The sequence below is a fragment of the Cyrtonyx montezumae genome, unplaced genomic scaffold (genome assembly GCF_038088225.1).
Source record: "Cyrtonyx montezumae isolate F1298 unplaced genomic scaffold, pur_monq_1.0 scaffold_8, whole genome shotgun sequence".
In the NCBI taxonomy this organism is placed as follows: Eukaryota; Metazoa; Chordata; class Aves; order Galliformes; family Odontophoridae; genus Cyrtonyx; species Cyrtonyx montezumae.
The window spans coordinates 30,009,663-30,034,739 of NW_027072089.1; the positions used below are offsets into that span (position 1 = coordinate 30,009,663).

General features: G+C 37.1%; 1 protein-coding gene across 1 annotated transcript in view; it reads left to right on the plus strand.

Moving 5' to 3' along the window:
• The first annotated feature begins 15,920 nt into the window (after positions 1-15,920).
• TRPA1 (transient receptor potential cation channel subfamily A member 1) overlaps positions 15,921-25,077 on the plus strand; it is a 35,305-nt gene continuing 26,148 nt past the window's right edge. The window contains exons 1-7 of the mRNA XM_065752778.1: positions 15,921-16,055; positions 18,103-18,265; positions 19,833-20,008; positions 20,828-20,935; positions 21,782-21,890; positions 22,239-22,384; positions 23,859-23,995. Coding sequence (XP_065608850.1) covers positions 15,936-16,055; positions 18,103-18,265; positions 19,833-20,008; positions 20,828-20,935; positions 21,782-21,890; positions 22,239-22,384; positions 23,859-23,995 — 959 coding nt within the window. The 5' untranslated portion in view covers positions 15,921-15,935. The remainder of the gene's footprint in view (positions 16,056-18,102; positions 18,266-19,832; positions 20,009-20,827; positions 20,936-21,781; positions 21,891-22,238; positions 22,385-23,858; positions 23,996-25,077) is intronic.

The following is a 25,077-nucleotide window of genomic DNA, read 5'->3' on the forward strand; positions in this document are numbered from 1 at the left end:
GGTGTACTGTAAGCATAATGATCACAATACACTGTTGGTAATTCGTCAACATCAAATTACAGAAGATCAGTCTGCTTAAGCATTTTGAAACTAGCAAAGCTAAGCCATTGGAAATACTGAAGTGCTTTAGGTTTGAGATAATATCTGTTTTTATCTAAGCATAACCACAGACTGAATTGGTAATTCGAAAAGTATATTCTTTCTCATCACTTTTCAAAAAATCTTTGTTGGCCATTGCAAACGCTGCAGATCTGTGGAGTCCGTGGAGGCAATTGTAGGTATGGATATGCATATAAGTCCTGAGGTTTAATATGCATTTCTGAGAAATATTATCCAGGGGGAAGGAATAAAAGCAGTACTTGTATCTTAGGGCTTATTTGCACAGTGAGGGCCAGCAATGGAAGCATTCATGCAAATCCACACTGGCATACCTGTTCTTCGATGGATTTTCTCACCTGCAGCAGTACATCCCATTCGTAGAATTATAAAATTATTCAAGTTTGAAAAGGCCACTAAGAGCACCAGTCCAAACATCAGTTCATCACAACCATGCCCAGTAAACCATGACCCTCAGAACCACATCTCCATCTTTCTTTGAACACCTCTGGGTATGGTAACTGCACCATCTCCCTTGGGCAGCCCTTTCGAAAGCCTCACCACTCTTTACAAGAAGAAATTTTTCCTGACACCCAACCTGAACCTCCCTTGGTACGACTTAATGCCATTACCTCTCATCTTATGGCTAGTTACCTAGGAAAAGAGACCGACCCTCTTTCATGCAGATTCACAGGGAGTGAATTAACTTACTGACTTCTCTCCTCATAAATCACAAAAATCATTGAAACATTTTATACGCACAGCTCCTCTGACCTCATAACTTCTCTACAGTAATAGTTTATGGTATCTTTCTCGCTATTCTGTTTTCCCATACTGTTTGGCTTTTGTTTCTACAATAGGGGATAGTAGAGAAAGGAATGTATGAAAACTATGAACTAAGATTTACTGTGAATGTATCACCTCTTTTTCCCAGATACTACAGTAAATGAACAACAGGAGAGATATTTTTCTGCCTTCGCAGACAGCTATGTTAAGTTGTGTCTAAACCTGGATGATGAATATGTTTAAAATTGGTGTGGAAGTTCCATGATGATTGAAAAGTTCTACACTTGCATTTCTGTGCAATTAATATGGATATGAATTTTTCCATGATAGAATGAGTATGTAGATTAGCAAAAGAGGTAAAGACTCTTATGCCTATTTTTACTTCTACTTTGTGAAATCCATCTGATCTTGTCTTCCTACAAGAGCAAGTATATATGAGGTTTTTCACACCCTACCAAGTTCTTTGGCCCTTGTGGTCTTTATGATTCAGTGCCCTGTCCCCAAGTTCTTGGTTTTTTTTTGTTTTTTTTTTTCCTGAATTTCATTCCCATTTTACTTCACTTTTATTCTCTGCTTCTTTCTGAAAAATCTGTTAAAGATGATGTAATGCATTCATCACTAAATGGACTGATGTGTTGCTCTGGAAAGTCTATCAATTTCAGCTGGGATGTGTTAATCACATTTACAGTGGTGAAGGAAAGCCTACAGAAATGGAAACAAGGAAAGAGATTTAATAGCTATATAGAAAGACAGATCAAAGTGTGGCATCTTTTCACTGTGTTACTACAGCTACTCGTGTATTCTCTTCCTCTGTTTCACTGAAATGTGTATGAAATGGTTGGTCTCCTTCAAATGCAAATGTACTATGTCAAAGCAACTTACAGTAAAAGGAGTGCAGGAACATTTAATGCCTTTCTCCATAACTGATCAGTGCATCATATTCATCACTAACATAGACATTATAGTCTCGCTGTAAATGAATAAGAATTTTAGAAGCACAAAGAAGGGAAAGACAACTGGCAAACAGATGTAGAGAGCAGTGGTGCATTTTTGTTTCTCTAAAAGGTGAACTCTCAAACAACAGGCGTTTTCTCTTGTTTGTTTTTCACAGTTACATTAAAGAAAAAGTAAATGAAATCAATTAAAAATAGCTTGGTTGTCTGAGCTCTGGACTGAGAGCTGGTACTGATGTAAAACAGTCTTTTTCCTTGCATGGCATTATGGAAGTTTCACCTCTCTGCCCTCTGATAGGCAATCTGCAAAGCCTAAAGGGAGAAAAAATAGCACTTGCTACTTCAATACGATATTACTCAATGTTTGTACATCACTTTGAATTAGGAATCAGTCAATCACTAATGTAAATCCCAACCAGAGCAGAAGATAGCCACTTTCCGCTTCTGTAACTTCTGGGATGAGTCTTTGTCCTCTTTCCACCCACATTTATAATGAAGTAATCAATATCTCTTTTCATTTGGGTGCTCCTAGTCTCTTTGGTTTGGCAACAGATTTTTACCAAATTCTACAACAGAATGATAATTTCAGTCACTTGAGACATGATTTTCCTTTTTATTAAGTATTTAAGTAGGGGATTTCTTTTTCCAATTTCAAATTGAGAAAAGTGGTAACAGCTCCTTTTGTGAATTGGTAATTCAAATCCAATTTTAATTTTATGACAGGAGGTTTTTTTTTTCATTTTTCCCTTTAAAAGAAAGAAAAAGAAGTTCAGAAAATATATGTTTTAACTACAAAATTTCATTTTTTTTTTTTTTAAGATTTTTGCATCCATGAATAATTACGACCACAGAACAAACAATTGTGCAGAAATGGATCTTATCTTTGGAAGGCAGTTGTTAGAAAGCCAGGAACTGTAAGTTGTCTGCAGGCTGCATAAGTGCTTGTAACTCTAAAAACATAATGCCTTTCCCACAGAAGAGATGTAGGCTGGGGTATGATGGTTTACAGTTTGACAAATGGAAGTCACAATCTGTTTGGTTATCTCCTTGACAAGGGTTCTGCGCTACTAACAGTACTGCAGAGAGAGCAAATTACAGGGAATTATCTATCCTGTGATAGACACTGTAATGAGACAGAAACAGGAATCTCATCTGTTAGCCAGGTACATCACACCTTGAAATGCAAGGGATGGGATGTCAGCATCTCTAGAGGCTATGGCCAAAGGAATGAACCATAATGACCATAATCAGATCAACCCTCCAGGAAATTCTAAAAGCACTGGAAAGATCTTGTATCAGTGGCACACCATTTCATATTCACTGCATTATAAATGTATTTTCATATTGCTAGTGCCATATATTGACCACTGACATGTATTTTTTACTATTTTAACTCTGTATTTAGTTTTTTACTTTCCTGAAGCTGAGTCTTAATGTTCAACATCAAAGGATTACTGAATAGACATAATACTTTTTTGTTTGTTTTATAGTTTTGTTTTGTTTTATAGAAAGTCAAAATGAGGAAAGAAAAAGGTTTTTCAGAACATGAGCGATTATGGAGAAAAAAAACAGTCCATACAGAATGTAAATGATGTTTTTCATAGACATTGTGGTAAATGCATGTATTTCCTATTCAAATAAAGAGACATTATAGTTGCATGATGGTGGACAAGTGAATTACTGTTGATAGCGGGGAGTTTCATGATTTCAGAGTAACTTCAGCTTAACAATTTTCACCATCATCAATAGTCAGTTTTTCATTACCATTAACCAAATATTTCAGCAGCTTCTACAAATATGTGTTCATCCTAATTATGAACAATGTATATTATTTTTCATTTCAAAGTCTGTGTGAGCTCTGTCTCAGTAATGCCAGTCTTCATGGTGCTGGAGCAGGACACTTTCTTATAAATCATAGTACTTGCACAAATGATGACAATCTATGGTGTCCTACATAGTCAATTTTACAGGATTTAATGGACAGAGCTACTTTCACGTTACTGCAGAAAGTATAATGAATGTTATATTTGCCCACATAAATACCTCAGAATCAGCATTTTAAATGATAAAATTGCTTGGAATAACTAGTGGGAAATCATTTTAAGAGAAAACAAAATTATCAGCTACTTGGAAATGTACAATGGAAAACCTGGAAGCGAAGGCTGTAGGAACGTATTTTGAACATACTAATGCTGAATGTTCAAATACTGGTGTTATGTTTTTCAAAAAAATACATTTTTAATGACATAAAAGTCAATAAAAAGTTAATAGCTCAAGTTCTGTGGTTTATTCTTTATTATGGTGACTGAATAATATATGAGACAAAAACCTGGCTCTACCAAGTATTAGGAAACTAAGTCCATTCCTAACTCTAGGGAAATCACCATGAAGTCAGTGCAAAACTATATGCTAGGTGTCTTCATAGATTTGGGCTTTGGTGATGAATAAATATTTGACCTTTTTGACTCAGGTTGAAACTCTCTGCGCAGACTTGAAGCAAACTTTCTGCCACAAACCTGGATGAGGAAAGATTTAGACGTGTAACACTGAGAGCGCCCTCTAGTTCAAATCTGCATCCCTTAACACAGGATAAAATTCATTTACCTACACTGTGACAGAAACTTTAAGAGGAAATTACTGATTACATTTCTTTTCAGTATCAAAATACAACACCTAAGTAGGAGAAACCTGTCAATTCAGAAAAAGTGTTTGTATACATCAAATGAAGGGCAGAGTAGAGGTGGACCATCCCCTCCCTCTCCCTTCTAGCCACCCCTCTTTTGATGAAGTCCAGGATGCAGGATAACAGGCAAGAAATTAATTACTTTCTGAAGTACCTCATTTGATCACTTCATTTCTGTGTATACTCAGAATACATAGCATGTCTGTGAAGAAATTGAAGCATGCTGTGTTGTTTCTAGAGTTCACCACAAACCCAAACTGTTTATATCAGCACCGGATGTGATGCTTTACATACTGAGAGGACAAAGAAAAAAGTTAGACCTGAAAAGTGGATTTGATCATATGCTTCATCATGGAGTACATTTATATCTATCACAATCTCAATAACTCCATGACTGGGCAATATTTGAACTGAAGGACAGTGTTCTAAGTATAATGTAAGTACGTTATTATCTTCTCTGTTCCTCCATTTTCACACTTGCAGCCATGCGGATGCCACAGGTAGCCTTTATTAGTCTAAATCACATTTAGATCTGAAACTTTAAAGAAATCCATGAAGAACAAGATTACAAAGGGGGATGGGACAGGAGCTCAGCAATTATTCAAGCAGTTCATTGCTTTGTGGCTAAGTATTTCTGGGTTTCTTATCTGGCCTATCTGGGACAGGGCAGGAACCAACTTCCTCTTGAAAGCAGGAAAGAGATAGTGAAAGAAAAACTGATGAGGAGGGATTTCAAAAGGACAAAAAATAAAAATTTAAATTAAAGCAAAGAGAGATGGAAATCCTCTCCACAATTTTTTTCTAAAAAGTTACATTTGCCTTAAAAGTCACTGTGAGGCAATAACATATATTTAGAAGTGTGCCTTAGTTTCTGCTTGTTCATGCCTTCCTCAGTTAATATACAGTTATCTGGAAGCAAATATGCAATTGTTTTTGTATAGGATCAATCGACTGCTGTGTTGTTTTTTGTTTTGTTTTGTTTTGTATTGTTTTTTGCTGTCCCTACAAGGCCAATTGTCTTTACCAATTCACTCAAATGACTTTAAAGTAGCAACATCTAGACAAAGCAACTTCTAAATGTCAAGCAAAACCATTTTCCTGTGCAATTTCTAACACAAAAGCCCTGATTTTCATTATCTTTCTTCTGCTTTAAGCATCTTTCACATTTCAGGCAGGAATCAGTTTTTTCCTTTACTTAGGAAAGACTAGGGAAAAGGGAATATGTTTATGTTATGTTTCAACCTATCATGACAAAATTATTCTTTGCATTTCTGATAGAAAAAAATATTCTTAAGTAAAAAGGCACATGGGTCTCTGGAGAAGGATAAAAAGAGGTACTTATGTCAATACCATATGTAAGCACTCTGATTCTATTTCAGATAACTGAAGATTGTTTCCATCACCTGATTTACTCCTGATCATATTATACTGCATCTTGCTCTTGGGTGTCTAGGTAGTTCTGTTCTCCACTCCCAAGAGCAGAACGACCTAAATCCATATCTGGTAACATTCTATTTTTCATGCAGACAAACACATATAATGTCTCCTTTCTGGCCTCAAAGTCAGTTACACCAAAGTTTCCTGACCATTTTGCTGGGGATCATTGCCTGCAGTGGCAGAAGCAGGCATCAGCAATGATGGCAGCAGTTGCAGCGGTCAGGTCCAAGACAAACTGCCTGTCATTTTGGAGTGGCTGTAGTGCTGCTACTTCTACATTTAACTATGATTTGTATTGCACTAACTGACAAAAATACAGCTCTTAGCTAATGACTAGCACAAACTGTTGTGTGCTTGAGGTAGGAAATAAGAACATTCAGCAACTGAATAAGTCTCTCAGGAGATGCTATGGATTTTAATGGATCCCAAACAAATGGATCTCATACAGGCAATGGTAGTTGAGTTTCAGGCCAATATGGTAAGTTAAAAGAGTGGGAAAATAAGTATTTACAGAACCTTATGAAAAAAAAAATAAAAAAGCTTTTCTGGCAAACCATCTCCATCTATTGGGTAGACTTATGCAGACAAGGGAGACAATAATGCTGATCTTCAGAGCTACCTACCAAAATTGCTGAGGAACTGAGTCATCTTGTGCACACCAAAGGCCTACACGGAAAGATCAGAAGGCTGGGGTTAATCAGATTATCATCCACAAGTAGGAGATGCTTCAAACTCCTCTGGGGTTAAATGTTTGAGGTCCAGGTGTCTTGAGGATTTTGTGATATGTCAGTGTGATGTCGCTAGAGCCTTGAGTCTCTGAAGGATTGGTGTTCATAGCCTAGACTTCAAAACTCAAATCCCATCAACAACAGGCAGACGTTCAAACCAGGTCAGCTTTGCTCTGCTAAGTCCCTTGCTTAAAGTTCTGATATTTAAAAGAGTTCAAGTTTTAATGTCATGTGAAGGACAGACTAACATTGTGAGCACATGGAATAACTGTAAATTTGCACAGGACTTTCAGATTCATTGATCTCATATGAAACTCAGATAGCCATAGAAATGTAACTGTAGAAAATACGTGTTATGGTTTCTAGTTCAAAAATAAAAATCCTTGATTCACTGTTGAGCTCTCAAATCATGGCATGTTTAGGCTACAATTTTCTGCTTCTTTCTTCTTAGAAATTGTATATTTATTTGTATTGTAACCCTTCTCTTCATGAAATTTTCATATGTCTTTGCAGAGAATTATAAGAGTAGCTCTTCTAATTTTACTCTGTGATCATTCTGTTTGGGTCTGAGTACTGTCTTTAAATGCAACTGTATAACATGCTATACATATCAAGCCCATCTTTTTAAAAGCAACAATATGTAGCTAAATGTAATTTGTAAATGTTTTAATATAACTATCTTGGCTGAGATGCTAAATCTTGAGCCATTTTATTCTCTGAAAAGAGCACATTTCCTTTTTTATTTTTCATTTTGTATTTACTGTTAACTAACTATGGTGAATATAGTTCTCAGTATCCAGGAAGAATTTCAACCACTGATTCTAACAGATCTGGCTTTGTTCTCTTGTGACCAACTAACAGACATAGAGAACGTGTATTGATATAATATTGTAGAAATAATTTTAAATGCATTAAAAGTGGAGTGGCTGAGTCCATTTGATGGAAGAAAGAGTATTCAGAGTTTATTAAATTCAGCATGAATCCTATGAGGAGACCTTCATGCTTTTTTTTTTTTCCAAAGTGATTATTTTACATCAGCAAAGGTTTTACTTTTGAAATTAGGCTGCATTTATTGGCATTGTTTTCTTGTATGCTCCTCCTGCTTCTTTCTATTTACTTGTATTAGTTCCCTTTCTCTCTTCACTGTTTGTCAAACACAGAAGTACCATCTACAGCAACTGTGCTGCTTTCACTAATGAACAAAACATTCCACTGAACTCAGGTCCACCAGTGTTATTACTTCAAAGCTGATCATTGGTTTGGATCAGTCCAGTATAAGTGGCACAAGCAGACCGTCTGATGACTGTACAATTGAATGGGATTAAAGAAGTGCAGGAACAAACTGTGTATCTATGGAATACTTCATCAGCTGTGTTCTGCTTATTGTGCTATTTTCAACAATTTATATACTTTTTAATTTAGAATGATATGGGAAGTAAATAAAAACACAGTTTACTGTGTTTGCAGGAACTCTATTAATATCCAAGCTAGTATTTACAGTTCTAACAAAATCCACATTGTAAAGTTTCTACTAATGTTGTAAGCACAAAAAATGGAGCCAGTGTAAATATTTAAAATACAGCTTTAAATAGCTTTTGGCTAGGTTATATACAGATGGTGGATGAAGACAGTCTTTTCAAGGTTTTCAGCTGGGTTATGACAAAAGCAAGGCATGTGACACAGCTCTCATTCATAAGTCTTATAGCTCCTTTTTCTGTGACCTTCTGCCTCAGATAATACGAGCCAATCGTAAGGTCCACAACATTTTTAGACTTCTATCTTGTACATTCAGGACTTCCCTAGACACAAACATCTTAGAAATCTTTCCAACATATCTCTATTTTACAGAAGCTCTCAGTTTTATTTTAATACTTTATGGAAAGACAGTTATATTTTCAAATACACCTACTGATTATCTTTGTGTAATTTAACAACAATTTTAGGAAAAAAATTTTTTTGAATGGTTTATGACTCTTGATAAACAGAATGAGTCATATTAACAGATGTGGTCTTGGCCGTCACCACAAGTAAACACGCAGCTATCTTGTGACTTTCTATGCAACATAATTGATTGGTATATGAGTGTCCATTGTACGTGTCGCTCTACTTAAGTACTGAATCACTATGGCCACTGCAAAATGGCATTTGGAAGTCTAACACAGTGGGCCAAGCTGAAAAACACTTGAACTGAAGATAAGTTGAATCCTTAGTATATATACTACATGATTTGAGCAATATTAATCTTGCTTTTTGCTTTGAAATATATTGCAGTATCTCTGTTACAGAAAACATGAATTCAGTCATTAGTCACAGACAATGTTGAAGAAAAATCAAGAAATTATTCAGGGTAACATCAAGTGAATGTATTTGGACATTTTTTTCCCCAATTATAGTCCTCTAAATTAAGTCTTGTAAATCTGTCAAATGTTTTCACTTTTTATAGCACTGAACACCAGGTGCACTTTAACATTATTCATCACCTGTGAGTGCATTTTATCAAATTTGCATAAAGATTTTTATTGAAGCACAACACTGTCAGGAAAGAAAACACTTTAATAGTATTTTACTAGTTTCTCAAATCCTCTGCTATCGTTTCCCACAGTAACATCCATATTTATTTATTTTTTAGCCTCAGCTCTGGTCTCCTACAATGCCATAGATTCATAGAATCACAGAATTATAGAATGGCTTGGGTTGGAAGTGATCTTAAAAATCACATGGTTCCAACCTGTCATGGACAGTGTTGCCAACCACCAGATCAGACAGCTTAAGATCACATCCACTCTGGCCTTAAACAGATCCTGGGATGGAACATCCACATTTTCTCTGGGCAACCTGTTCCACTGCCTCACCACCCTCTGAGAAAAGATTTTTTCTCTTTATCTCTTAATCTAAAGCCACCCTCTTTCACTTTTAAAGTCCTCTTGCCCTATTGTTACAATATTTGATAAAGAGTCCCTCCCTTCTGTAGGCCTCCTTTATGTACTGAAAGGCTGCATGGTGCCCTCCCTGAAGCCTTCTTTTCTCTGAGCTGAACAAACCCAGCTCTCTCAGTCTTTCTTTATAGGAGACGTACTTCAGCCCTTCTCAGGACTCACTCCAATAGCATTGTCTTTCTTGGGCTGGGGACCCCAGACCTAGATACAGTACCACAGATGGAACTTCATGAGAGCCGAGCACAAGGGAACAAACCCCCCCCCTCTCCCTGCTTGCCACCCCTCTTCTAAAGCAGCCCAAGATGCTTTTGAGCTTCCATGCTATCACTGCACAATGCTGGCTCATGTTCAGCTTTTTGTTCACCAGAACTCCCAATTCCTTTTCTGCAGGGCTTCTTTCAAGGAGTTCTCCTAGTCTAATAATTTGTTTGTCTACTGATGCCATCACTTCAGTATCAAAGGTCACCAGATTGGTCAGGAATAGTCTGCCCTTGATGGAAGCCATGCTGGCTCTCCCAGATCACCTTTTTGTCTTGCTTGTTTCTTAACATAGCTTCCAGGATGATCTGCTCCTTGGTCTTCCCAGTCACAGAGGTGAAGCTCACCAACCTTCCTTTCTACCCTTCTGAAAAATGGGAGTGACATTTACCTTTTCTCAATTGCTGAGTTCAAGAGTCAGACATGACTTTACAATGGACAGTGGCTTGGCAACTACATCAGCTGGCTCCTGCAGGACCCTGGGATGCATTATTGGGCCCCACAGATGTGTACACAGTTACCTCATCAGATGGTCTCAAACTTGCTCTTCATTTACACTGGGAGGGACTTTGCTCTGCCAGGCTCCGCCTGGAGGATCAAGGGGTATGAGGCTCATGGTAATTCTGATTGCCAGTGAAAAACGAGGTAAATTTTGAGCTAAAAATTAAAAAATGAGCTAAATATTTTGATGTTGTCAAGATTCAGCATGATCAAAATTTTGATGTCATAGAAAAGTTTCAAAATGTGCCTCTCTGAACCATAAACCAAATTCTTTGTTTAAAAGTCAATGAGATTCATAGATTCTGAAACACGAAGAAGAAAACACACAGGCCTTAAATCTGCTCACGGTATATGAACTACTTTCCCAGGAAAGCTAGCACAAATAAACATTGTTCTAAATCAAAACTCTGGCCACAGCAACATTCAGTGCTCTGTTCTAGCATCAGAAAGCTGCATAGCTCTGTTTTCAGGATACTGCTGATGGGGCCAAGCAGTCACTTGAAAATTGGTACAAATGAACAAAGAAATTTGTGGCACTTTCAAAATGAAGTGCAGGAAGCAAAGCATGACGTATATTTCAAAAATAAAGCACATGTAACTCTTATGTTGCCCCACATTGCATTAGGCATTGATCACAGTCAGCTGCTTTTTATGTGGCAACTCTAATTTTTGAAACATTTATTAGCAAAGCGAATCTTCGTAAGTAGACAGTATTCCTCTTCAGTGATATTTAGATTTTCCATTAAAAGCAATTAGTACACTGCAAATAGGTAAACAAGTACCCTCCAGTGACTACCTAGCAAAACTGAAACTACTCAGAGATATTGCATTTGAAAAACTTCTGGTACAGAAGGTACATTTGCAGCCAGGAATGAAAATGGTTGGGCTTTGATCAGAATATTAAAAAAAGAAGGCTTCAAGTATCACTTGATGAATACCGATGCTCCTCCCATGCTGAGCAACACATTCCACATCTTTTAAATAAGGGTCTGGCTGCACAGAACAAGCCACTGGATGACAAACCTGGTGGCTTCACACGTCACAAGAATTTACTGATATAAGCATCAGATAAGGAATCAAATAGTCATATATTTGTTTTCTTTATATATGTGTTGCTTCCGAGAGAAATCACCTGCAAACTACTTGAATGGTAAGCAGAATATAGTTTTCCTGTAGCTCAAATTCTGTCGTTCAGAATTTTGTTGGGCTTATTCTTATTTTGATTAGGGAGATGTGTTAAAAATACAAGATAGAATATTTGGAATTCATATTTAAATGTAAATCTGGCATAATTTCATATAATTGGAGGACTGTATAGTACATATCTTAGTGAATTTTAGTAAAAATTACTTTTTTTCAAGCAGGAAAATAATATGCCATCCTTTAATGTTCAGTACAACTTTATATTTCTTTTTATTGGCAAATCTTTTTCACAATATAGCTGGGTTGTTTTTTTTTTGTCCAACCAAATACTATTTATTTCAGTTTCAAAGATGGTTGCTGGGTTTAGTCGTAGGTAGCTGAATGTAAGACTACAAAAACTGTCCTGGAGGCAGGAGAATAAGGTAAGTTCTCCAGTGGGCTTGGGAGTCAGACATCAGTAGTCTGGACATGGCCTTGGGCACCCTGCTCTTGGTGTCCCTGCTTGAGCAGGGGTTGCACCAGGTGTACCCTGAGATCCCTGCAAACTTCAGCCATTGTGTGGCACAGTTTTGACAGTAGGGCACTAGAAAGCAGGCTACCATACTGTGGCCACAATTGTGTGGGGTTTTTTTACGAAGTAGGCAAAGTTTGAGGGAAGCATATGATTCAGTTTTCCACAACAGTAGTCGATATGTAAGAGGCCCCACGCTGGAAGTTTGCAAGAAATGGATAAGCTCCCTCCTTCACAGGGTTACTCTTTGAAACAGGTACCTGGATCACCACTCACCTGTACGTACTCCACTCTGGAACATCTAGTTCTCACAGGGGCAGGGTGTTTGGGATTGTATTTTGGAGTAGGCTACCCTACACCTAAACTTCTTGTTTGAAGTGTTAGAAGTGGGATTCAAAATCTCTAATATATTATTTCATATCTGCTTATCACCAGAAAAAAGAAAAAAAAGTATTCTAGCAGTATTCTAGTGGAATGAATTACAGTTTTCTAAATCCTCTCCCTTATTTTTTTAATGAAGTACATAATAAGTATGTTATAACTCAAATTCTTCTGACAAGCTTTACAGTGTATTTCTTACTACTGCAAATGTAAAGAAGAAAAATGCAATGAAGTATCCATTAGCAATATGTATAACATGAGAGTTAAATACACCTTTATTCTACATTTTAAGTACAAGCAAAAAAATTGTAAAAGACAATGTATTCATGCTTGTTTATGCAGTAGCCCAGATTAATTTCTGGATGACTGAAACAGATATCTGAAGTAATATCAAGAATTAATTTGACTTAATCATTTAAACTGACAATACAAAATCCTAAGTTATACTTGATAATTTGTTGCCAAATAAAGGACTTCCAAAATAATAATTAAAAAAAAAGATTACAGTACATCCTTTTCATTACTGTTATTTGCTTAAATTTGCAGCTCCTATGCCTACAGATTTAACAAAATTGCAGTACACTATTACTAAAGCTACAGAACTGGAATGGTGGATTTTTCCTGTATATACAATTTAATTATTAAACAATCACATTTTTAATGAAATGTTGTTCTGTAGTCACCTTCAGTGAATTTTGCTTATGCTAATGGATCTGCTATTCTGTCATTATCAAGATCATGTTTGAAATAAAATGGTATAAATGCATTTTAATCCACTCTTGGGAAAAACAGACCTAAGAAAGGTTACTCTCTGACTACTTACGTGAATTAGTTCCTTATGTCAAATCATTACGTAGAAATAAAAGCTGTGGTCAGCCTACTTACAATTCCATTTGATTCCTCCTGGGAAAAACGTTTATATTAGTTTTCACAGTCTGAATGATCCTCTGAACATTTACTAGAAGACTCAAAACTAACAGTAATTTTAAAAGAAGAGGGCAGCATTCTCAGATTCAAGAAAATAAGTAAAGACTGGTTACTTGAGGATCATGACTTCTGTTTTTTCACAGTATTATTCTGACTGCAGTATAGGAGTTTACTGAGAAAAAAAATTGACGATAGATATGAACTTGAAAGGAGCTTCACCATGAAAATGTGAACAATCTCTCCAACTGAGGCTGCTGCTAATGGAAGTACCAGGAAAGGGCTCAGGAGTACAAAGGGCTTCTCTAGTGACTTAGTTACAAGACATATGAAGGCACTAATGGCTAGCTTTCTTGAGTTTTGCTTTATTACTATAGCATACATTGCCCTATTTCTTTTGGCCAGAGTTAATGGCAACATAACAATAAAAATGTACTTTAAACATGCTAGTGTTTAACGCATGCAGTACATAAAATGTGGTGTGAATAAACCTTTTTTTTTTTTTCCCTTCCCATTTATAATGTTGCCTGTTGCCTGAAAATTAATATGATTGAGGCTCTACACCACAAGCATTTAAAACAGCTGTGTTAGTTCTAGTACTGTACCTTATGATCTCAAGGCTATTTAGTTAAGGCTGTGTGACTCAAAGCAACTTGATGCACATGATTCTGGGGTTAGAGGTTCTAGGATTAAAACAGTGAACACAGCACTCACAGAGAGAACCGTGGCATTAGATGCAGCTTTGGAATTATTTGAAGGAGCTAGCAAGTGCATAGTTATAAATGAATCCAGTGGTAGGTGCATTGGAGAAAATTCTTCAAGACACCCCCCTTATAATGTCTTAGTGGAGCCAAACTGACACAGGACAAGTAGGAAGGATTTCCTGAATCCTATAAAGGATTATAAAACATGGAATGGGAATAAACAGTGTTTGCTAAGTAGCAAGGTTCCTTACAACCCCATAAAGAGAGTAAAGATATTCTGGTGATCTGGAAGGCATTATAGAATTTTTCAGAATGACCAAAAATGAAGATAATTGTTGGGTTTCCCACAGGATTTGGTGACACAGTAATGCAATGGCAGATAAAACTTAATGCTGAGAAATGCTAAGTGTGCACATTGGGGAAATACAACCCTAAGTGCCCTTACACAATAATTAATGTTATTTATACTATCACCACTCAGAAAAGGGTTTGTGGTGGAGTAGCAAAAATTCCCTGGAGACTGAGCTCAGTGGCATTCCAAAAAAGCAAATATCATTGTGACCATTTAGGAGAAGAATGAGGAAAAAAAAAATGAACAACTAACAAATAGTATTGCATGAGTCTTCTGTGATTTCTGCACGGAGGTCTTCTCATCCTGTTTCAGAAGGAAGATAGGAATGATGCAGAGCAGCAGGATGAGTGTGTTCAGGACACAAAAAGGCTTCCCATAGGAATGAGCTGCCCAGGGAGATGGTGGAGTCACTGTCCCTGGAAGCGTTTAAGAATAGAATAGATGTGGCATGGGTTAGCAGGAGTGGTGGTGGTGGGTTGATGGTTGGACTTCATGATCTTAGCCATCTTTTCCAATTCTACGATTCCCTAAGTTCCCTCATCAGCAAGCAGAAATGGAAAAAAGTTCTGAAATTATAAACACTATCAGGGATGAAAATGGAAAACAATTCTATTTCTCAAAATAAGAATGTTAAGAAATGCTAAGTGGAATTAGTGGTAAGAGAAAGCTTTTATTTTTATTTTATTTTTTTCACAAATACATAATGAAATTATGGCACTTAGTGCCACTGGGTGTTGTGGAGCAAACAACATAAAAAAGTCTCCCAAAGGGATTGAGCAAAGTAATGGAGATCTGCAAACTGATGGCTATTGAACAGGCCGAGCTGGATGCAACACCTGGTTCAGGAAGCTTGATAGCTGTTGTGTACTGGAAACAGTTTGTTAGCAAAAAGCAATCCCACACACTTCCTATTGCTTCCCAAGCATCCGCCTTGAGCTGGGACTGCTGGGCTGACCTTTGGCTTGGCTGCCCTTATCACAGTGAGTAAACCATCAGCTCAGTGTCAGGATGATGCTCTTAACGTCGCTTTAGTAATGAAACCTTCGCAATATTTTGCTGTTTCTTACTCTTTTCATTAGCTGGTCTAGATTTAGCAGTAAAACAAACGCCTCTCAGGAGGACCAAGTAAAGGTTGAGAAGTTGATGGTGGAAAGGTGTGGCAGCACGGGAGAGCTCATGCCTGCAGCTGGCAGGTTTTGTGTTTACAACCACGCTGAGACCCTGCCTCGCTCCCAGAGGTTGAGGGAATTGAAACAAAAAGCCGTGACCCCTCAACCTTATCCTACACCAGCCCCCGTGGAGGAAGAGCCTCCTCCTCCTCCTCCTTCTCCTCGCAGGGGTGCCCGCAGCCTCCTGCCTCTCTGCGGCCGCCCGCCCCAGTGTGGGAGCGGCTCTCCTCCCGGGGCAGCGGCCGAAGTTCCCGCCTTGCTTTCCCCGCCTCCTCGTCCGCTGCCTCCGAGCTGTCCTTCAGTCGATCTCTCGCCTCGCAGGTATTCGGAGCAGGCGGGGCTGGCGCTGCTCGGAGCCGGGCGGGCGGGCGCCATGAAGCGCTCTCTGTGGCGGCTGTGCCAGTCGCGGGACAAGTCGGCCGTGTCCAGCGCCTACCAGGGCGTCGTCTGCGAGGCCGATGCCGCCTCCGTCGCCTCGCAGGATGTCTTCAAGGTGCGTGGGGGCTGTGAGATGCTCGGGTTGGGCTCTGGGGGGCTGCTGATGTTACGTTCTTGACAAACTTTCCTCCAAGAGATCCTTTGAGTGGTCCTGTGGAGGGAGGGCTGTGCTCTCCCCTTGCTCAACTGAAGAGCTGCGCTGTGTTGACTGGAGGTCGATACGGCGATGGGTAGACTGTCTGCCTTGCAGAAGTGTGCCAAAAAGAAAGTTGGGATGAACCAAACTCTTATGAAGGGGAGGGGAAAAACACAGCCTTCAAACATGAAATCACTTACAGGCAGGATGCAGCCAGTGCCCACTTCCATGGAGAGCAGGACAAGAAATGATATGCTCCTATGCTGTGATGGATAGCTAGACTGAACCTATTCGGATAGTGAGAATAATTAAACAGATGAAGAGGTCGATTTTCGTACAAATGATAGCCCTAAACAAGTATGCCAAAGGATGTAGATAGGTTTAGTGACCTCAAGAGACTGTTTCCAAACGTGTTCTGTGTGCTGGCTGTAGTCTGGAGTAACTGGACCTCTGCGTGAGGTGGGATGCACTGCTCAGAGCGTGATCTGTCACTCTGGAGGAGTAGGAGGAGCTGCTGTTGGGTAAGAGCCTTGCTCTGCTATTCTTTTTTTTTTTTTTTTTAACAGAGCATCTCCCTTCCTTCCATTCCTATTTTGTCAACAAAGCTCTGCAATCTTATTTTTGGTGTTAGAAATCCTCACCGTGCAGTATTTCAGCCCTATTTTGTCTTACACTGAGGAAAAAGTCCCAACTTAAAGAGCCATTAAATGTGATCTAAATCAGGGGAAAGATTTAAAACTCATTACAATTAAAATAGCGTTATAAAGTAAGGAGGATCACAAGATGGTTTGCCTGGTTACCTGTATACATAGCTCTATAATAAATTTTTCTTAAATAGATTTTTAGAGCTTATAATATGTGTAGACATTTGTGTATATAATTGACCTCTCATTTTTATTGCTGTTGAGTCATTCTAAACACTCATTTCATAATGGTATCACCTGCTTTCTATTAGCTTTCTCTAATTGCACTGTTGAAGCAGATGCTACCCCTGCATTTGGCCCCGAACTCCTAAATCTTTAAACACATTGGTAGCACCATTTGCATGCGTAACCTCAATGAGGTCAATGGGACAATTAAACTGAAGGAAGTTAAACACGCACTTAAGTGTTTGAATGAGCAGCCCTATAAGGTATATTTAATCAATGACAGCAAAAAAGTGGTCAGTCTTTGTCACAGCATCCTGTAGAAAATGTGTTTGTTTTTTTTTCTCCAGTCAGGGAGGGAACAATCATTCTTTATTTTCTTGGTTTGCTTATTTACTCTTTTTGAGGAGAGTTGCGTTATTTTGGTTTGCTTTCTTTTTCTCCCTTTAAAGAAAAAAGAAAATCCCTTTTAATCTTTTTAATAACTTATATACAAGTATGTTTTCTAAAGCAATTTCAACTTCCTAGAGTGAGAATCAGCAGGTTTTGTGTCATGGACTTTGGCTGCAAAGTGTTGTGCAAAGGTGCCAGACAGCTGAGCTGTCAGGTTTTTGTTGTAATCCAGTGTAAAGACACTGGGTTCAGTCTGAGGAGCATCCCAACAGATGCTTTTAGGGTAGTGATGTAAACTGAAGATTTTACTGGTTGCACTGACATACAAACAAACGTAGAAACCCAAGGGCTAAACTTGAAAGCCCAGCACGTAATGTCAGTCTTCGCAGAAAGGTCCTGAAGAGGAGAAGGTTATTATTTTTTCCTCTTCTCTCTTATATTTGGCCACAGCTACAGAGAGGTGTAAGAGAAAGTGATGATTTCTTTATTTATTTGAGTTTTCCTGTGGTAGAAGAGTGATCTTCACTGCAGAAGATGAAATAGAGTATTCTAGATTACTTTCATTTTTGTTAATATTTGTTGTGTTTCTCATCTGAGTCTGGTTAGCTATCAGTTAAGTCAATCTCAGTTTCTCAGGTTACTTGATCTGCTCAGGATTTGTGTATGTTCTTTAGGAAAATAACTGAGGAAATTTGTGTCCAAAATAGGTGATTTCAGATGGAAGTGCCTGTAGGCTGCGAAGTTTCATTAAAAAGAACCGTTCTGGACTTACTAAAGTGGATGAATTAAATGCAACCCCACTGCATCATGCTGCTGAAGGAGGCCAAATAGAATTAATGCAGTTGATTATAGATGACTCTTCCTCTGAAGGTAACTCACATCTTATGCATTATTTTATTTCTCACAATTTTGAAAGTCAAAGTGTTTTTTATCCAACTGAGGCTGAGTTGGTATGTGTTTTGTTTCTGTATTCAAGAAGAGTTAAAGTTGTCACATTTCACAGTGTATTGGGTATGATTTGTGTCACCTTTATTGTCTTGTTACTATTTGCTCTCTCATGCAGTGATTTGATGCATCTTACTTTGTTTGGGACTCAGATTTTCAGTCTTCATATATGAAAAACACTAATTCACTACAGCAAGCCTGACTGTCTTCTTTATATGCATAATGTGTCTTTCTTTTTACATTTAAAACACTGGAAACTTTGAAGTAATTGTATTTCTTATACTCGTTCAAGTTGTTAACACTTCTAAGTCAATTTAACACATAGTTGAATATTTTCTGATTGCACATAAGTAATTTAGACACGTTTTCACGGACTTCTTATAACTTTTAGTAGAGCAGTTGTCTTAGGACACAGTTAAACTGATTAAAATGCAGACACTTAGGTGCTACTAGCCTTGAGAAAGCACGGATGCAGAAGTAAGGCTAAGTACAGAGGTACCCTGAAGGAGGTACCAGTTTGTTTCATTGTTATAATTTCACTCTTGTTTACTTAGCAGCAGGGAAGGAAAAACATTTAATGAGGTTGGTCATCTGAAGAAACGTAGGGAAGAATTTAAAGTGGAAGGACATGGGGCCTTGAGTGGTAGAAAAGAATAATTCCTGTGAATTGATGTTGTTTAGCAGCCATTAGTCAGCATTATGAAACTGGCTAGAACTTCCACTGTTACACTGAGGGCTACTGAGCAAACCAAGTAGTGCAGAAATGGGTTTTTTTTTGTTTTTTTGGTTTTTTTTTTCCACTAAATGATGGCCAATCTAATTTTAGATTATTCAGTATGAAAAAAATCTTCTTTTCAGTATGTAATTTTTTGCCATAGAGTGTTTTTTGAAGTTTGTTTCCAAATGGAATTAATATATATTTTAAAAAAGACCAGTTTTAAAATTGACACAAATCGTTTTACATCTTAGTAGATACTTCAGTCATCTCCTAAATTTGCAAGTGGTTTTCTATTATCTCATATTTTAATTATTTGTACTCACTTGCTCTGTGTGGCCTCTGAGGCAGTAGCTGCAATATCAAGGAAAATAGGAAATAGAAGAGGCCAACCAAGAACTCTGGAGGTAAAAAAGATGGTAAATAATACTTGGCAAGAAATAGACAGGGAGTTTCATTTTTCCCATTCTTTTGCTATTATAATTACAGAAGATCTAATATAAAGATTTATCGCTGTTTTCTAACTATCAAGCTTCCTCTCTGATGTTTTAGTACACTAACATTTTTAATAGAACGTTTTCTCTCAACAATATGCTATTTTCAGTAACACATTTAACATATCACATTATATGAAATGTTATCTTTCTCTTCTTTAAAGTGGTGTGCTAGTACTGATCTAAACCTTTGCTGAAGACGCTTTATTTCTACAGTGTGATTGTAACATTTGATTATTTTGCTATGTTTTGATTTTGGTTTGTTTGCTTTCCCTCAATCTAGTATTAAATGTGATGGACTCGTCTGGAAATACTCCACTGCACTGGGCTACAAGGAAAAACCAAGTTGAAAGTGTTAGTTTACTTCTCAGTAGAGGAGCCAACCCAAACATTCTCAACTCCAATATGATGGCACCTTTGCATATGGCTATACAATCCCTGCACAATGAAATTGTCAAGGTAAGTCTAAAGTCCACATAAATATACAGGCTTTACAAACAGCTCAGCAGCACCTGTGTGCAGAACACTAAGAATTTGTTTATATATGCTGTATCCTGGATGTAGCTCCTCATATGCTTTGTTTGGCAAGCATATGTAACATACAGTGCTCATAGAAAGGTTTGGGTCTTCTCAGGACAGTGAATATAAAATAACATACTGATTGTTTCACTGTTATAATTTCACTCTCGTTTACTTAACAGCAGGGGAAGGAAAAACATGTAATGAGTTTGGTCATCTGAAGAAACCATGTTGATTATAACTGATTTTGTCTTATTGTATTAGTTTCATAGTGAATTCTTTGAATTCATTAAAGTTTTCTGACCACAGGGAATTCTTCAAAAAAAGGTTCTTTGAAACTTTATTTTTATTTTTGTCACTTGACCGTGTATACTGAGAATGTTTTCATTCCATATGTGGCATTTGAGTAAGAGCTTAGAATTTGTAAAGTTGAGTTTACTAGATGAGTGCAACTGTAATGCACACATAAAACTTTTAAGGCACTTTGGAGTTATTCGTAACATTTATCTTGTCTAGTCAGCTGTCTACCATTTGTCTGTTTTCACCAGCATTTTTCAGCTGCATTTTTTTGCATTCATTCTCTCTGTTTTGTTTTTTTTTGTTGTTGTTGTTTTATTTATTTTCTTCTGCATTTCCTTTGCATTTTTAGATGCTTCCATGCAAAAAGAGCAAGTCACAAGTAAGCAACTAAAGTAAAGGAGTAGGACTTTGTTGTTGAGTTTTGTCTATGGTTGACTGTATGTATTCTTAAATGTCTAGATTTTGGTCCAGCATAGCAGTACAGATGTTAATTTGGAAGGTGAAGCAGGAAACACACCTATAATGGTAGCATGTTATAAGAACAATTCTGAAGCGCTGACACTGCTGGTACGTATAATAATCACACCTTTAGATGTGATTTTGTTTGAATGTTACTCCATTCTTTCGTTCTTTGTTTAATGGAGGGGTGATCATGGACTCAAAATTCAAGTTGTTTTTCATAGGTATATGCATACGTGTGCTCCTTTTATGCAATGTTATACATCTCATGCAAATAGCCTCATGTTATTCTTATCCATTAAAACAGCTGGGAAAAAAATAGAATTCAGAATTTAAGTTTGTCAGAAATACCAAGTGTTTTATTTACCCCTTTGTCATTCTTTTTTATAGTTTTCATCTTCATGCTTCTGGAGCATGAATAAAACTGCTTATGACATACTTAAGAGCTGTTTGAAAAGGCAGTGAGAGTAATTGTTATGTATGAAAAAAGCAAACCCTGATCTATATATGCTCTGGAAAAAATGAGATGTCATATTTTATAATATAGAAAACCAGGATTAAATGAGGCATACTTAGCTTCCTTACTTGTTTATGGGACATATGTGAAAAAGTACTGTCTGTTTTGTGGGAAAGAAAATGAAGATGGACTGTAAGTCAAGTTATTATTGCCAAGGCTACAAATGAACTTTAATATTTTAAGACCATTCATACACATATCAGAGTGTTAAACAGGAAAAAGATATCTTGAAGATCAGCAAAAAGAAAACTAAACAAGAAGCAGCATATCTATATATAGATGTATAGAGATATCATGATAAATGTATATTAACTTCATACTGCAATGTACTACACTGAAATGGAGACAGCTACAGCAGAGGCTGTATCTGCAGCTGTATGTTCATTTGTGAGAATTTTCTTGATGTCATTAAACTGTATCTAGGTATTAATTTTCAGATTGAAAATGGAGGAAAAATATGTAAACCGAACAAAACGGGATGCATGCCTATCCATGCTGCTGCATTTTCAGGTGCCAAAGCATGTATGGAAATCCTCTTAAAAAAAGGTAAATGCTTTTGTTCAAAAGTGGCCACTGTGATTCATTATTTGTAATAATTTACTGCTTTGCATCTCAAGGAACAGCAAACAAGAACTATGATTGAACTTAAAATAACTTAATGCAGTTATTCCTGTGGGCAGTACATGCTAGTAACTGTTGTAGAACTGTGTCTATGTTCCTAAAGGTGTGACCATCTGTTGCTTAATGATAGGTTTGAAAGGTTCATGTTCTGAGTGGGAGAATATTGTTCCATGGCTAATCTACTTGCCATAAAAAAAAGAAATAAAAAATGATAAGATTGCTTCTGCTATTCCATCTTTGCTGTATAAATTGAAATTTATTTTCATCTCTCAGGTGAAGAATTGGGTCACTCTGCTAAAACTCACATTAATTTTACCAATAATGGAAAGTGCAGTCCACTTCATTTGGCAGTTCAAAGTGGGGACTTGGAAATGATTAAAATGTGCATTGAATTTGGAGCCCAAATTGATCTAAAACAGGTAAACCTTGCAATGGAGTAAAATACAGTTTTCATAGAAGTTAGATGTCTCTGAAAATCAGAGTAGTGTAACAAAAGAATAATGTAATTGTAGACTGTTGTGTTTTCCAGTACGTTGGCTGGAGAGTAGCAAATGAGAAAGATTGACTGGTTTCTTTACATAAGTTCCATAGGATAATGGGAAAGGATTACATGAATTCAAAATGCATTTGAAGAAATCCCTAGAAGAAAAGATCTGTTCATAACTATTGAATACATTCTCTCATTGTACGTTCTCTCTGACTCAGGACGACCTTGAGTCATAAATAGATGGAGTCTGGCAGAGCACTCTTGAGAACAGTCACAGTTGTACAGCATTCTCATTGTACAAATTCTTTACCTGCTGTCATCCTTTGCATATACTGAGTCTCACTTTGACTCCTTCTCATCTTTTTTTGTTTGTTCTCAGCCTTGCCCTGGCCTTTATAGTTTTGTGCTTGCATACTTAGACAAATTCGTAACACTACTGTTGTAATTATTGTAACACACTTTGATACTGCTGGTGTGGAGACTCCAAGCTTCGTGTTGAGTAGATTATTCTGAAAATATCTGACATTAATCAAATTATTTGCAAGGCTGAAATGAATTCATGAGAGTAAAGGTAGCGCAGTATAGCCTTTTTTGTGTTTGTTTGATTCTTTGAACACACAACTTTTGAGTGACATGATTCATGCTGACCATTTTGCACCAGTTAAAAACCATTCTAAGAATGTTTATGAGGTTGTGGAAGTGCCCATTCCAGTGTAGTGACTGAAATTTTCTGTTCTGGAAAAAATCACTAAGACAAAACCCTAAGTCATGCATCAAAGCTAGTTTGTCCTATTTAGCTAAATGAAATCATGTTTTGGCAAATCTTCCAATCATTTACTTAATGTTTAATAATTTTTATGACTGTTTAGATGATAATAGTTTAGTATCTTACTAGACCAAGTCGTTTTTAATGAACCCTGCAGAAAATTGCATTTAAGAAGTACTTCTAAGGAAGATAAGGAAGTCAAAATCATAAAAAAAAAAAAAACAAACCACAATGCATTTTCTTTATTACACATTACAAAGGCAGTTTTGTTTGCTCATTCATTTGTACTGGTCTGCCTACTGTCTTCTGTGGGTTTCCTTTGCTTCATCTCTTTCATTTAAGGATGTTGTACATGTTTCTTGATTAATTCAGGTACAAAACATTGTTTAGGTTCAGGATCACATATCCTAGGGGCTTGGCATAGGATAATAACAAGCTTTATAGTTATCTTTTAAACTCTCTTTACTGTTTTTGTGGTCTTAAGTATATCTTTAGAATTCCACTGTTTTAGTTTAAGATTGAAGTTCTATAACATATCTCCTGAATTCCTATGCACGAATCCTGGGCTAGATTGCTAGCATATTTAGTTGGCTGTGGATAAAGTAACATTTCCAAGTCAACTTAATTTTCCTATTTACAGAATGAAAAATGTACAGCGCTTCATTTTGCTGCCACTCAAGGAGCAACTGAGATTGTAAAGCTAATGATGTCATCCTACGCTGGTGAGGAATCCATTATTGATGCTGTAGATGGGAATAAAGAAACATTGCTTCACAGGTAGGAGGCTGCTCTACCAGATTTCAGTGGCATAATATTTTTGGTTAATATTTTACAGCATCCAATGACAATTTATAAAGTATACTTGGATACACACTTCTACGTGTATTGGGACTTCCAATGGGATGGGAGATAGTTATTGTGCAGTATGAAAGTGTCTGCAATTTGGACAGGACGCTGAAGACTTTGGTGCTGATAGCAAAGTTAAAACAACATGGTCTAGTTACCTTGGAATCCTGTCAAAGAATTGCCACTAACAGTTTGTACTGAAAATTAAATTCAGTAAAGAATAAGAAAGTTATGAATGTATGGATTTGTTAACAGCTTCTGAAGTTGTGTAACAAATATTCTCACCCAGTAAGGCATATGTCCTCCAGAAAGTAAGTGAAAAATAATACAAACCATTTAAAAAGAAAAAAAAACCTTATATTCTTTTCTTGACACCAAAAAATTGTTTTATACCTGTTGAGGTGCAAGTAGATAAGCTTCTCTATGACTGCAAAGTCGAAGGTGGTATATAATATATATATACCTGTATATAATATCCCTTTAAACTTCTAGTCTTTCCCGGTCCATTTGAAATCAGAACATAAAATTATGGAGGAATATTCTCAATCATCTTCAACAAAAAGACATTTCTTTAGGTGTGCTGGCTACCAGCTATATGGAGGATACTATTTTTCTCCATTTATAAGTTAACGTAGTTGCACTGTGTTTAAGTAAATCATCATAATTTTGTGGTGTTATTCTACAAGGAGTTTATTAAGTGGGAGAAAGTTTTAAGCAGTAGAATCATAGAATTACAGAGTATCTCATGTTGGAATAAACTCACGATGATCATCAAGACCACCTCCTTCACCTCTCATGTGACTACCTAAAAATTAAGCCCTATGTCCAAGGGCATTGTGTAAACGCTTCTTAAACTCTGGCAGTTTGGTGCTGTAACCTGGTCAGTGTGTTTCAGTGCCCAGCCACCCTTTGGTGAAAAACTTTTTCCTGATATCCAACCTGACCCTTCCCTGACACAGATCTGTGCTGTTCCCTCTGGTCCTGTCACTGTCACCAGGGAGCAGAGCTCAGTG